Raw genomic sequence first — 14489 nt, 5'->3', positions numbered from 1 at the left:
TTAATACTAGGCTTCTACAGAAAGGACATCTTGAAGATTAAACAGTTTTTATTACCAGTCAACAGCATGAGGAGAGCAGGTTTGGAAGAACCGTGAGGAATTAGTAGCACACACACTTTCACACGGTCACACAGACACATAAACACACACATTCACATAGTCAAAAGTAATCAACTAGTTTGATAGATGTAAAGGAAGTGATACGAAAGGCGTGAGAGACGCCCTCGGCCCATTACGAGAACCGCTTGTCAAAAAACGAAAGTTATTGGCAATCACTGTTTTCCATTTTTACCACTTATCAAGAGCTTCAATTGAGCTGTAAAATTGAGTCCTGGCTGTCATTTCAAGCCACTCAGCGAAAAGATGATATGAAATGAAAGACGAGAGGTCATTATGCGAATGCTCAGTGACTCATCCCTTTTTTTTGTTTACTATCGTACAACAGATAGGGTTGGAATCCACGAGCAGGGAATTGTCATTTTTGTCAAGGCCAGGGCTTACTGAAGCGACATTGGGATGGGATGTTGACTGAATGCACATGTACACACTGATGTGACACAAATTGGTGACAAACATACTTATCTGAACAGGATAACCTATGATATTACTGTAAAGATGGAAAAGAGCAGAGGCCATATGACTCACATATTTGTAAAAGAATACAAATAAATAAAAATGAAACAGTCGTTAACCAGAAATACATGAGTTGCAAACATACTTTAGAAGCAGCCTGGGGCATCTTCATCCAAGGCAACTTGTAAACATTCCCCAAGAAAAGACAAGGCCTTTTAACTGAAGTTACTACAAACTCAATTGATATCAAGCAACCAGCTAAAAGCCCAGATCACTCATAATATATATATTTATATATATATATTTATTTATATATATACTACTCTAAGCAATCTAACATAAGAACAACCCTTAATTATCCTTTGGGTAACGTCAGGTCATGTGAACTTCTTGTCGCAAGGTCAGTGAGTCGGAATAGAGGTAGCAGTCCTGTCTGTGTGCACACATGTAACACAAGACCCCGTCATGTTCCTTCTGTAATCTGAGCTACATGTGAATAAGACTGCCGACCCTCTGGGACCAAACTCCAGGCCAAAGGGTCGTCCACCATTTCCTTGTTAGAACAATGAAAGGTCATTAGCTCAATGGAGAAATAGAAAGTGTTTGAAAAGGGGGACTTGGGGGGGGGGGGGGGGGGCTTGTGGGAATGGTTATCAAAGAAGCACGACAGGAGGGGAGTTTTGTGGAGAGAAACGTCTGGCTTTTGGAGTTCCTCTTGCCGCTGTCGGGAACTTACTATTTCAGCATGACTTTAAGTGCAACTCGACACCCCAGAATGGTCTTTTCGAGGTCCAGTTCTGGTTTTGCAGTGAAACTGATTAAAAACATAATTTCCTCCACTGCGTTTTCACATTTGACGTGTAAAGATAGCTCCGCAAATTGAATCCAGAGTGGGATATATTTTACATTTTCTCAATCCCAGATTCACGACGAGACCACACAACAAGACACAAACTTAAAATCTTCTTTTATGGCAAGGGAAAAGAAGGCGGAAAAACAAACACACACACACACACAGCAATCGATCAGCATGGCGTCTACAACAGTCCTTCAGCCTGACTGGCCACAGCTTTAATAACATTCATCCAGACCAACTCCATAACATTGAGATACGGTGAAAGACCCCCACACACACACACACACATCCAAGTACACACATGTACATTCCCACACATCTCCTCCAGGCGTCTCCAGCGGTGGATGTGAGCGCGACGTTTGCTCGATGCTGATTTGGAGACTCAGCAGACGCCTCTGTGGCTTGTTCCTCTCCAGCTCAGTGTACCCTGGCTCTGATTTATGAAGCGGCAGCCCTGCAGCCAAACCCCCGCTTTCCCATCGTTCCTCGCTCTGTGTCTCATGCCCTCGGCCTCTCCTCCTTCCTGGTGTTGCGGCCCGGGCCCTCTTCCATCCCATCTCCCCTTAAGCCAAGGACTCAGACCTTTTGCAGCACCGGCTGATGACATTGGCAGCTCATCCGTGGTGATAGGTGGATCCGAAATGTACACGTTTCCCCAAGAGGAACGCCTGATTTTACTGATTGGGTTGGACTGCTCGTCAAAGCTGATGTGATGTCATGTTTTTTTGGGGGGGTTACACAAATGAAGACATCAGGGAGAGTAAAGAGGCCACGGGTTGGCGGAGCTCTGTGATGCGTGTGCGGGCTAAGCAGGCTGGCGATTGGCCTCTGTGGTATGACAGAACACAAAACACCTCAGCCAGGGTTGTGAACGAGGTTGTCGAGGCTCATCTTGTTCCCATGGTGCATTAGGATTTGAATGTCCAGAGAGATCTGTCAACACAACCCACACAAATACACTCACACACACGTACGGACGTGCTGGACACACACAATCTGTTTCTCTCTTTTGTCCAGTAGTTTATTGAATCCTTTTTCTTCCTTTCTTCGTTTTTTTCTCTCTCAGTCTGTGTTTCTAGTTATCCGCAGGCACATTTAAAACAACACTGGGATTATCTGTGAAGCGCATGTCTCGGTCAGGAATCGCTTGGAAATGTGAAAGTGTTACAGAAAATATTGTGATTGAGGATACAGTACATGGCTTACTTTGCTGTTGTCAAGGCCAAGAGACAAAAAATCATAAAGAGCTTTGTTCTTCATCAATTAAACTGCTCACCAACTGCAAAACAAAAATCTGACCATCGGAGTCACCTTAATCTGACTGTCTAAGAAAATAATTTGAAAAACTGGAATGGTTTGGAATGTTGGCAACAGTTTTGAGCTGGCTAGAGCTAAAGTTCTTCAAGCACCCTCTGCAGTTTGAAGTTCCTCATTGTTCAAGTAAAAGAGCACCCCGCCCCCCTCCCAATTTCATTTAATTTGGGGACTTTTCTGGTAATGGATCTCATTTGTCACATGGGTTGGAGATAAACAACCTTTTAGTTGTTGTTATTAAAAGGGAATTCAAAAAGATTGTTTTCCTTAAAGAAAGAACAAACCTTTAGTTTGGAGTTGTTGCTCCTTTTTCGGTTCTCGTTTAATGATTCCTAATGTCCTTCTCTGCTCCAACTGCAGTCTGGGCTGAGTCTGGCAGGAGACAAAGAGTGCAGAAAACTGGCGTCTGTCCAAATCACCAACTCATCTGTCTGTCTGTCCTCACTTCACACAAACAGACGCACACTCATACACACACACACACACAGACAGACACACCCACACTGTCCTCATTAGAGAGATTGTAATAATCTTGGCCTGACTTCCAGCCATCAAGCCCAGCATGTGACAGCCCATATTTGACAGTCAATGAAAGTTCCGATAAATCACAAACACACACTGGGGCCGGTTCGGCTCCTACAATATGCATGAAACCCATCGCCCCGTACCCTCCAGCCTCCCTCCTTAACTGGAGACAGTCTACAGTCTGGAGAGCGTACAGAATCTGTCATCACTTGCTCGCTTCTGACAGAAAATGACTGACGAAAAAGCCAGGGATTTGGCTAGCGTTTGTTGTTTGTATTTCTTCATCTCAAGGAGACCTTATCACAGTGACTATTACGACTAGCCAAATAAGTATTTAACAATTTAAGACAAACACCATCTGTCCCTCTTTCTCCCTCACTCTCTCGCTTTCTCTCTCTCCTTCGGAGAGGCTGCTACCGGCGAAACGTTGTGTCACAAGAGTGATTCCACCAGCGAAAGTCCAGGTAACGTTATGCTCGTCTCCCCTGATAAGAAAGGTGGCCAGTCAAGTGGCCAGTGCAAGTGATGCTTCATGAGCATTGGTTTGCCGTGACGGTGAAAAAACGACGACAGCGAGAGGCTCGTTAGTTCATGCTATGATGAGCAGAGTGCTCTGGCATAGTTACTTATATAGAGTTGAGGAGAGAACTAGAAGGATATCAAGGGTGGAAGAGGGAGCTTTGAGGATACATTGCACTCTGCATCTGTAGTGGTGCATAACACCAGGGGAGAGGGGAGTCAGGTGGCTGAGTGGTGAGGGAATCGGGCTAGTAATCCGAAGGTTGCCAGTTTGATTCCCGGTCATGCCAACTGACGTTGTGTCCTTGGGCAAGGCACTTCACCCTACTTGCCTCGGGGGAATGTCCCTGTACTTACTGTAAGTCGCTCTGGATGAGAGCGTCTGCTAAATGACTAAATGTAAAAAATGTAACACCATTGTGTTGCAATGCTATGAGTTCAGTGCTATGGGTTTTTATGTCTCATCCGTAATACAAGATCCTTATGAAGAAAGTGTACACCTTCCGAGACATATCTGACATGACCTACGTATCACCCCATGCATGTATGATTTACAACTTTTCTTTCAAAGTTTCAAAACAAGGAGCAACGCAGGCAACACTGTTGGCTGGAAGCGAAACGTTCTGCCCATCACGTACTACAGCATGCATTGTCCTGAGAATTACTTTCTTTCTCTGTCACCTTAACCGGTCTGCGAGATTGCTCCGAGGCTGTAGAGCATGCCACGGACTGCGGAACCGATGAGGTTTCTCTCATTCCTGTTCCTCTGTTCCCGCTTCAACAACTCGGGCTCCCCAGATGCGAGCCGAATACAGTAAATCCAGGCTGTCCAATCGATTGGCTCCAGCTCTCTGAACACCTTGCTGGTTTTCGAGATTAAAAGCCTTCTGTGTTCTCTGCCTGTTCCGAACAGCCTTTTGTCATCATGTCGACTTATTGGGAGAAGATTGCCTGTTGATGCCTAATTGGAAATAAGTTCATGGCCTTCATTTTCTCCAGCAGTGAAAAAGGTTGGTCAGACGCGAGAAAGCGGGTGGGCTTTGGACGTGTTTATTCCAGAAAGGAGGGGTCAAGGTATTCTGAACCACACGTTTGAATCTGTTACAACGCTAGCTGTGCCACATCAATAGCATGCTAATGGAGTTGATACTTTGTCCTTGAAGGTTCTTTTCTGTGAAATAAACACAGTTTCTCCTTGTTTTGGTGCAGAGAAGCCTAGTAATTGTGTTAAGGATAATGCAACTATGTGTATTTGTTTTTAGCAAAATGTTCTCAAACCACAAATACAAATAGTACTTTATTAATACTTCATTTGCACCAGGGAGATTGCTACACAGGCAAAGGAAATGGGACACTGGCCTTAGGGTGTGCATTACATTGTTTTATGCCTTCAATAAGGAGTAATATGAAACATTCAATAACTACAACAGGACCATTACAGCACAAAACTTTTTGGGACCTGGTAGGCCTGTTTGTCAATGAATCCAACAGATGAGAAACGTCTTTGTCAAGAGTCCATTAAGGCTTGTGTTAATTTGTGCCATCTTGGCTTCACAGCTTGTCAGTGCTAAAAGCTAAACGCCTTACATTATAGTCTGTCAGAGAGCCATGAATTGAATAATTCCCAACAGGTCTGCTTGGCAAAGTTGAGAGCAGTTAGTTTGTCAGACCAAGATTTCTTGCCTGTGAACAAAGTGTGAGGAAAAAGACGAAGAATAACTTGATAAAAGAATGTGACAAGAGCACGTCTTCAGGTGTTTTTACAGTGTTTAAACAGTTTCCCTTACTGTATATGGTGAACGCGAACAGATTATACAGTCTAAGTTGTTTGGCCATGTGAAAGCCTCACCTGTCAAAGTTCATTGTTTTAACAAAATAATTTGCCACCAATTATGTATTTACATTTACATTTAGTCATTTAGCAGACGCTCTTATCCAGAGTGACTTACAGTAAGTACAGGGACATTCTCCCCGAGGCAAGTAGGGTGAAGTGCCTTTCCCAAGGACACAACGTCAGTTTGCACAGGCAGGGAATCGAACTGGCAACCTTCAGATTACTAGCCCGCTTCCCTAACCGCTCAGCCACCTGACTCCCTCCCGTATTTGTGAAAGTCACTATGTCTGAGTAAATCAAATTACAATGCAGTCATGTGGAAAGAATGAAAACAATTCTCTTTCTGCAGGGAGAAGATTTGGTGTGTCCCTATGTGATGGGAGTACAGTTCTAAACTGAGGGTGTGGATGACGATTTTAGTACAGATTAAAGCTCTCCCTTGTGTTTTAAACAAGTACCGATAGATCATCGGTTCGGAGTGGAAAAGGAGGAACAGCATGCCGTGAAGGAGTTTGCTGTAGAATAACGGGGCCAACGGGAAAACAGACAGAGAAGGCACAGTGTACAGACAGAGATAGACAGACTCACACCTCCACCCCATTGCGCTCTGTCACTTTTTCTGCATGGCTGCAGGAACACATCATGCGAAGCTGTTGGGGCAGAGGGCAGATGGTTCGGAGGGTGAAATGTGCTGGCGAGGTGAGTGTCGAGGGAGGTGTGTGTGTGTGTCTGCATGCGTGCGTCTGTAAGATTGTGTGTGTGCGTCTGTAAGAGTGTGTGTGCATGCATGTGTCTGTGTGTGCGTCTCTAAGAGTGTGTGTGTGTGCGTCTGTAAAGCTGTGTGTGTTTGTGTCCGTCTCTAAGAGTGTTTCTGTGTGTGTGTGTGTGCCTCTGTAACAGTGTGTGTGTGTGTTTGTGTGTGTGGGCGGGAGCGTGGGAGGGTTGCTCAGGTGTTCCAGTGTTCTCTAGAGGTTAGGGTGTTACGACAGCACGATCCCAGATCCTATGTTTATATTCCCAGACGCACAAATATCCAGCAGGGTTCAAGACCGGGTTCACTCACAAGAGGGGTGGGGGGTGAGGGGGGGACCAGGTCGAAACCAGGTCCCCTAACATGGAAGTTTAATGGTAGGTTCTCATATTCTCAGGAAAGCCCCACGATTTACACACTTCATTGACAAACATCTACATGAGAAGCGTTTTATGAACAGTCTTTTATTTGACTCTTCCTAAGGAAAGCACTCTTCAGAACATGGACTGAGATCCCCACCTAGTGTCCAACTTTTCGAAAGCCATAGCACTCCATTTTCTATGACGTCATATCCCAAACAGACAAGAAGTGGAAGGAAGAGTAGGGCAGTAAAGGTACAGATTTAAAACCCAAACTCTCCATAAGAATCATCAGTTTTAAGGAGTTTCGGTTGAAAATGTCCTTGCTGTTTGGTTGAGATTAGGCCAGCATAGTGAGTAAAATTCACTCAACAAGCAGTAACCCTCACGAGTAAGCCAGCAGATAAAAAATATATATTTTTAAGTGGGCCACCAGATGAGAGGAGGTGGGGTATTCTGTCATATAGAGTCAGTGTTCAGTAGCAAGAATTCAGAAAGGCACACAGCATTCTCCAAAACAGTCAACAGCCAAGACCAGCAGATATCAACCTGTCGAGCCAGCAGGAGTTTTGGAATTGGAAACAGAACGAGAGTCCATGCTTCAGACGGCACGCCGCGCTTTGCGAAAAAACGATTTTATTCCCCCCTTGTTCCCTCCCTCGCCTGTCAGCGAACCTTAATAAGTCCTGAGGGCACCTCGTCATGCATATCTGTCTGTGTTGTACCAACGTCAGCTAAAAGTTGGACATGAGAGAAACTATAAATGGCCATGCGAAGGGGGGTCTGGTGTGGTTCATTTGAACAAGGCGGACCTCTAGCGGTTGGTAATATGTACTGTGCTCCTCTCCACTGTGTTGTAATGGGAGCAAGACTTTGGGCAACATATCTGTAGAAAGTAATCACAATTTTTTGGTAAACTGAAGCTAAAGTACATTTAAAGACACGTTAAGCCTTCAGCCATGAGTACTACGTTTGGAAAGAAAGTGTTTTCATCTTCAAATTGATTTGGGCTGATTGGTGAGAGGTATGGTTTCCAGAGACAGCTTGAAAGCCTGGCGATGAGAGTGCCACTTCTTCTATGGGACTGGTGACTTGACTAGTGATTTGTGTGATCATAGGTGGCCTTAAACCTCCCCATTTCTCTCTCTTGTTCATATGCCATTAATGCCTGTCACCGCTAAAAGCCTTTTTAATATCACAATATTTCAATTCTGATAGAATGCCAAAGCTCATGGGTAGAGCATTTGGAAACCTCTGACAGCCATTTATAAATAATGAGTGTGTGTGTGTGTGAGACCTTATGCCCAGCCAAGGTCTCAGGGCATAGATGTGTCTCACTGTTGTATTATTGATGCAATATTAATCTTCTAGGCACAAAAACGAAGGGAGTCTAGCTAGTCCTATATTTGCGAATGTGAAGTGGTTCTTTGCAACTGACAAAACAGTGGAATTAATATCCCTTTGTGCTTTAGTTACATGGCATTATAAGGCAAAAGTGTCATTTATAAAGATGTTTTACAGGCTGTTAACTTGGCTATACCACCAGATGGCGCTGTTTGAATATACATTTCATGGTATTGATAATCCCTGCAGTACCACATGGTCTCTATTTCCTCATGGTAGCATTTAATTTTTAATTCTGTAGGACCCTAGAACACTCGCAGTGTGGGCAGTGCTTTATTTGTACATCAGTGGATGCAGGAAAAAGCTGACGCTATCACAAACTGATCAAGTTATCACTTCCACTGTTAGTAGTACAATTCTAATGGTCAGCCCTCACATTCAGATTCTCCAGCTTCTCAGAAACACTGGTCAAAGTTTCAACTGAATCGAACACAAAAAGAATTTCTCTCACACACACATTTAAAAGATCTAGACTGTATTAACGTTACATGTCAGCGGAAAAACAAAATGTATATTGTTCATGCACTAATAGTACACTTTTACATGCATTTTTATTTAGGCATTTAACAGAATAACAAGCACATGGAGAGAATTGTTGATCATCACAGTAGGAACAATCAACACAAGGATATAATAAGAGGTTATTTGTGTCACCCAGGCACAATTTTTGGATAAGGGCCCCACTTGGCAGCAAGCACTAAGAGAATGGAGTGTTCAACTCATCACAGTAGACAACCGTATTTGCTTGTAAGCACATTGCAGAAAAGAAATGTATCAGGCAAAAATCATGCATGTAGTATTCTCTCATACAGCTGTTTATTTAGTTTTAATATCTACAAATCAAGGTAATTTATGGAATTGGTGTGCAACGCAACTGCACCCTCTGCCTGCTTTACAATAGGACATAAGATGGTTGCTGCGATGATATAAAAAGTGCTAGCAAGAAGTCGATTTTACAACACATTTGAACAAATGAAAGGGAGTGAATGATAGTAGGCGCAGTAGTCGGATTAATGCACGTTTCCAAATAAGTGATGTGTTAAGCCCATTGCTCTGTCCATTGAACTGAACTCACAGCTCTACTGTTCTGCAATGGGGAGATAAAATACTCCAGTGAGTCTAATCCTAAACAAATACAAACAATTAGCACAGCGATAATTCTTCCCTATTTTGGGCTTTAAGCCAAAACAGGGGAAACTGTATCTTCATTATAGTCTGGTGATTGATAATGTGCCTATAAAAACAACAGAAAATAATTTGTATATGTAATTCATAGGTATAGAGTTATTAATCTTTGTGTACTCCAGATGCACCCATCAAACCATTAACTTACTGTCCCCATTTGCACCTTTTTCATATTTTCAGAAGGATTTAAATCCTTCACATCAGTTGCAAGGATATCAATTAACAGACTTTTGTCTGTTGTTACAATCTTTTCAGAATGAATCCTTTTACATGACAATGCTCAAACAAAGTACTTAGATTTCTTTGGAACTTTATAATGAGGCTGCATTACCAACCATGTAACTTCATACCAATATCTACTATAAAAACATTTGAGTTACATAGGAACTACAGAAATATAGTTGCAATTCATCACAGTTCAGCCCTCTGTGACATGCTTGCGTGTAAAAAGGGCTATACAAATAAATTTGATTTGATTAGTTCAGGGGTACAAAGTATTATTGCATGAGTGAAACTATGTATGGGGAAGACTGGACCTTTGAGGGGTGTATTGGTGTAAACTGAACTTATTTTGAACATAATAATGTCTTCATTTAGCAGATGTTTCTAGCCAAAGCAATGTGCAGGACAGTTGCTAGCAGTACCGGCTGAACAGCAGAGCTGATCTATTCCAGTTGACCTTCTGGGCCTAGCTTTTACCAGTCCTGGTATGGTAAGCCTTCCTAAAATACAGGTTTTGTGGTTTTCTTCCTCTGACCTTCATGTCTCAGAGAGACTTTGCTACTAATGCTGTGACTGAACTGGTTATTGTTATTGTCGAAGTGTAAATTAACTCTCTCTTCAATCAGCTGGTTGTCTAATAGGGGTGGGAATGTTTTGGTACCTCACGATTCGATTCATAGGGCCAAGATTCGATTCAAAATCAATTTAGGATTTTTCCAAGATTCTTTGAAGAAAAAAAAAAAGAAAAAAAAAAGAGGAACCGGTAAGTCACGCTGTTCTAGTGAAGGCACACAGCACGTCATGCCACACCTACTATGTTGGATTTGTCACTCTCAGCGTACAGGGCAGCGCCACGAAACCAGTTCGCCACGACTTCCTCCTCGCCCAGTTCCCAGAGCCGACAAAGATGGCGGATGCCCGTCTTCGCCGTGGTCATCAAGTACTCCTCGTTCTCGGGCTGTTGGACCACGGCATGACGGGCCAGAACGAGGGACTGGCAGAAGCGGCACAGCACCAACAGGTAGAGCGCCTCCTTCTCCGCCTCGTTGAGGGGGAAGACGCTCTCCCAGCCTGCCAGTACAGGGCCTCCTACGTCCAGGGGACTGGGGTTTTCTATCATCATGTACATGATGGTGATGGCTAGCTCAAACACATAATACCCGCTGCTCATGTCCCCGAAGTCCAGGATCCCGGAGATCTTGTAGCCGGCTGAACCGTCGGGTTGAGCCAAGATGTTGTGGTCGTTAAAATCTCCGTGATTGATACCTGAAATGCAAAATCCAGATAGATACTGTCGATTTAGTATGGGTTTGTTTTCCACTCCAGTAAGCTAATTCAGGGGATATTTAATACATTTACATTTAGCGGATGCTTTGATCCAAAGCGAATTAAAAGAAAGAGCTTTACAAAAGGTGCGTAGGTCAATGATCATAAACATCGAGATAGCCCCAAAAACAATGTGGGTAGCCAAAACATGAAGCATACATTGTGAGAAGCAAACGTAATACATAACATTTTTCATTAGTCTTGAATAAACATGACAAATGACACCCCATTATAGCCTTCCTGCTTGACCTCATGATCGACGTCAGTCGGTCATTACAAAAGACAGTTAGTAAAAAAATACAAATAAATAAAAAACGGAAATTGTTTAAGGATGACGACATACTCACACTTTCTAAAATAATCTAGTTTGGGAATGATGCGTGTTTTGTACTGCTCCATGACTGCCTTCACCACTTCCTGAACTGGGTCTCCATCCATTAAAGGGATGTAAGGCTCCAGGAGTGGAATACTGGACAGGCTCCAGATGAAGTTTGTCCTCTGCAGACTAGGAAGCTGAGGATGCTCCATCTGGTATAAACAAACAAACAAGCAAGAGTCGGCCATTGACTAAGAAACATAACAGCTGACCAGTCAAGACATGCAGCTGGTCAAACAGGTCCTTGAATGAACGTGAGTGTTTGTACAAAGCATCACTGGATGAAACATTGTCAACTGAGTCACGGGTTGCAAGACTTTGGTTTGACAACTTTCTTGAATGGTTGACGTAATTACACTTACCTCCTGCATGATTGTGTCCATCTTGGCAGCCATTTTGCCTACTTCATACAGTACTTGCGGTGAGCAGGGGATCTTCGCAATGACGGACCCAGGCAAATAAGTCAGCAGCCGGACAAGGTACTTATGAACGCCAAACCCACAGTCTACCAGAGAATAGTTTGATATCATTTGATTAGGTTCACATTATATTTACCTGTACTCAAATATTGACTGTGTAAGTACTATGCATAGACATGCAGTGCAGTGTAATGTGTTTACACAGATTAAATGTGTTCCAGTCTAATACAATCCAGTTCTTGAGCAGTCAATATATAAAGCTGTGTGACTGGTCTTCCCTACCGATATCTTCCAGACTCATGAGTTGTCCTGTGCAGGTGGGGAGGGCAGTCTGAGCTGGAAGACCCCGCTGGTGCAGAAAGGTCATGGCATGGGTCTGCAACTCCAGCAGGGTAGGGTTTTGACTGTCAGCAGAGTTCATCACCTTCAGCACATACTCCCCACCTTCGGTGGTAGCCACAAAGAAGTTTTGATCGTCGTAGCTGGGAAGTGAGCGAATCAGCGATGGGGTCAAGCCGAACACGCGCTTCACCATCTCAGACACCTGGGGGTGACTGAGGTTTGGCTTGGAGTTCTTTACTGACATTTTGGCTGCAAGTAAATGTATATTTAGAGGCCTTGATATGAGGCAGAGCACTTAATGATTAAGCATCGACTTAAATTCCAAAGAATTTACAATTAATGAAGTGTCCTTCCACTAACCTGTTCAATTTAAAACTTTTTTTCACAGACGTCTGACCACCCCGCGAGTCACTATTGGAGGATCAGTATTTTAAAAGCAAAAGTCGACATACAAATTTATACAAATTTTGGGGGATTTATTTCATAAATCCAAAGATATCAGTTTGCAAATGCAGTCTGATCTACACTGTAGGCTATGTCTTTGCAAACTTCCTCACGTTAAAATGTAACACTTCAACAAAGATACCGATTTCTAATCAAAGTAGCTAGATAACGTTCATGGTTTTAAACTGAATGAAAGTATGTAAAGTGAATTGCGATTCTAACCAATGACTGTCCAACAAATGCCAAATCAAATGCACAATGAATGTTTTGTCAAATGATACGCTGTAATAAGTAAATCACATGTTCCATTCTATATTTTAATAGTGACACGCATAGATAGCTAGCTACTTGCGTTGGTCCAAAGTTCACACATTTACGCCAACAACTGTGCCCATGTTCGAAAGCCACTAAAATATTACATACCTCTGGCTATAATGTTGAATGTATACGCAAACTGAAGCCACTACAGGCATGTGCAAGTGAGATGTGATTAATCAATGTTTTGGATAGGCTAATGAATCCACACAATGTTCTTTCTGACAGCTAGTCGCTTTGGATTAATGCGTCTGCTAAATTAATAAAAGGTAATTCTGCCTAGCTCGTGTTTCTAAACTGCAAAGGCAAATTGATTCAGTCAGATGCAATGTTTCCACCAAAATACTAACCTCAGGTGTGTACTGTTGCTGGATAATTTAAGATGTTTGCAGAAGTAGTAAGTAGGAAGACAACGTCACGTTTGCCTCAATGAGGCTGCATTCAAGGTCAACAGCGTTAGTAACGTTTTGAGCGTTACGTTAATGTGCCACTCTTGCAACATTTCCTTTGCTGTCTTTTACGCTGTGGGTCATAAGAAGAAACGCCTAATAACTTGCATTCAGTGAATTATAATCGCATGTACAGTATCATTTTATCCTGGAATTGTTTTCAGATATGCTATCTAACAAAATCTGCAAAATCTAGGGTGGTAGTATACCAGGAGACAAACCCACATATGAAACTAATTCAACCCTGTGTAAAGCCAGGGGAGACCTTGGCTGAAAACATTGTGCTTTGGAAAATGTATTTTGACCATCTACTTTATAGATGAAGCGGCCCAATACTCAGAGGGGCCAGTTACATTAAACATTATTGTTGTCACTGCATTGCATGCATTAACAGGCAAAAGACCATGTTTATAATTATTCAGACACTACATTTAGGGGGTTATCACAGGGGGGCATTACCTGTGACAGGGTTAAAACCATGTAAATGGGAAATATCTGCCTGGACAGTAGAGTGAGTCTTCTCACTCTACTCATGTTGATACTTATTTTGACTTGCATTGTCAATCTGGAGCCTCTACTCCCATGGAACCCAAAACTGTATATTTATTTCCTCTTCAGTAAGGTCTGCCTCCTGTGCCCCACAGGTTAAGGCAGAAGTGAGGTCAGCTAGTCATCCTGTAAACAAGAACATCGAATAATGAATGGGATGACCCAGACAGTCATGGCCAATCATTGTTCATGAAATGGTCTAAAAGTCCCAAGGCAATACAAATCATTTGTATTTTTTTTTTGCAACAGTAACTGGCAGCTCAGCTCAGATACACCCAGGTGAGTCATGCACTAAGTGTCCTTGGGTCTTGAAGAGCCAAGTAGGGGGGGTGGTGAAAGCAAGTGAGACGCTAATCAGGAAAAGAAATAATCAGACTTGACAAATTATGATTATGACGTTAACCACTTATACTTAGTCCCTTTGGCTCCTCTCTTCTGTCACTTCTGTCACTTAACCCAGACATTGCCATAGTCACCAGCACAGCCGGCGTTGTTCTGCGGCTCTTTCTATTTTTTCAACCTCGTTGATCCTGACTGGTGACGTGACATTGCATCATGGTGTTGAATTCATAATTTACTACGCCCACTATCCTTTAGATTTACATTTAGTTATTTAGCAGACGCTCTTATCCAGAGCGACTTACAGTAAGTACAGGGACATTCCCCCGAGGCAAGTAGGGTGAAGTGCCTTTCCCAAGGACACAACATCATTTTGCACAGCCGGGAA

The 14489-nt window shown here is 42.9% G+C and overlaps 1 protein-coding gene across 1 annotated transcript; it reads right to left on the bottom strand.

The window, feature by feature from the left end:
- Positions 1–8593: 8593 nt before the first annotated feature.
- hykk.2 (hydroxylysine kinase, tandem duplicate 2) lies at positions 8594–13129 on the bottom strand. Its single transcript, XM_067229791.1, has 6 exons — positions 13115–13129; positions 12366–12416; positions 11946–12254; positions 11607–11749; positions 11216–11396; positions 8594–10808 (listed from the first exon to the last, which is right to left on the bottom strand). The coding sequence occupies exons 3-6, from the start codon at positions 12247–12249 to the stop codon at positions 10342–10344; spliced, it is 1095 nt and encodes a 364-aa protein (XP_067085892.1). The 5' UTR covers positions 12250–12254; positions 12366–12416; positions 13115–13129; the 3' UTR covers positions 8594–10341.
- Positions 13130–14489: the final 1360 nt, after the last annotated feature.

This window comes from Osmerus mordax, chromosome 26, assembly GCF_038355195.1.
Source record: "Osmerus mordax isolate fOsmMor3 chromosome 26, fOsmMor3.pri, whole genome shotgun sequence".
NCBI classification, from domain to species: domain Eukaryota; kingdom Metazoa; phylum Chordata; class Actinopteri; order Osmeriformes; family Osmeridae; genus Osmerus; species Osmerus mordax.
Note: the sequence above shows the minus strand (reverse complement) of the source record. Positions and strands in the feature narration are given on the sequence as shown.

What these genes read in the sequence shown, in the direction of transcription:
- hykk.2 (XM_067229791.1), bottom strand. Translation starts at nt 12,249, where the DNA reads ATGTCAGTAAAGAACTCCAAGCCAAACCTCAGTCACCCCCAGGTGTCT. An exon ending in CATGAGTCTGGAAGATATCG is followed by an intron (nt 11,750 to 11,945) that starts GTAGGGAAGACC and finishes ATTCTCTGGTAG; the next exon opens with ACTGTGGGTTTGGCGTTCAT. An exon ending in ACTAGATTATTTTAGAAAGT is followed by an intron (nt 10,809 to 11,215) that starts GTGAGTATGTCG and finishes TTTGCATTTCAG; the next exon opens with GTATCAATCACGGAGATTTT.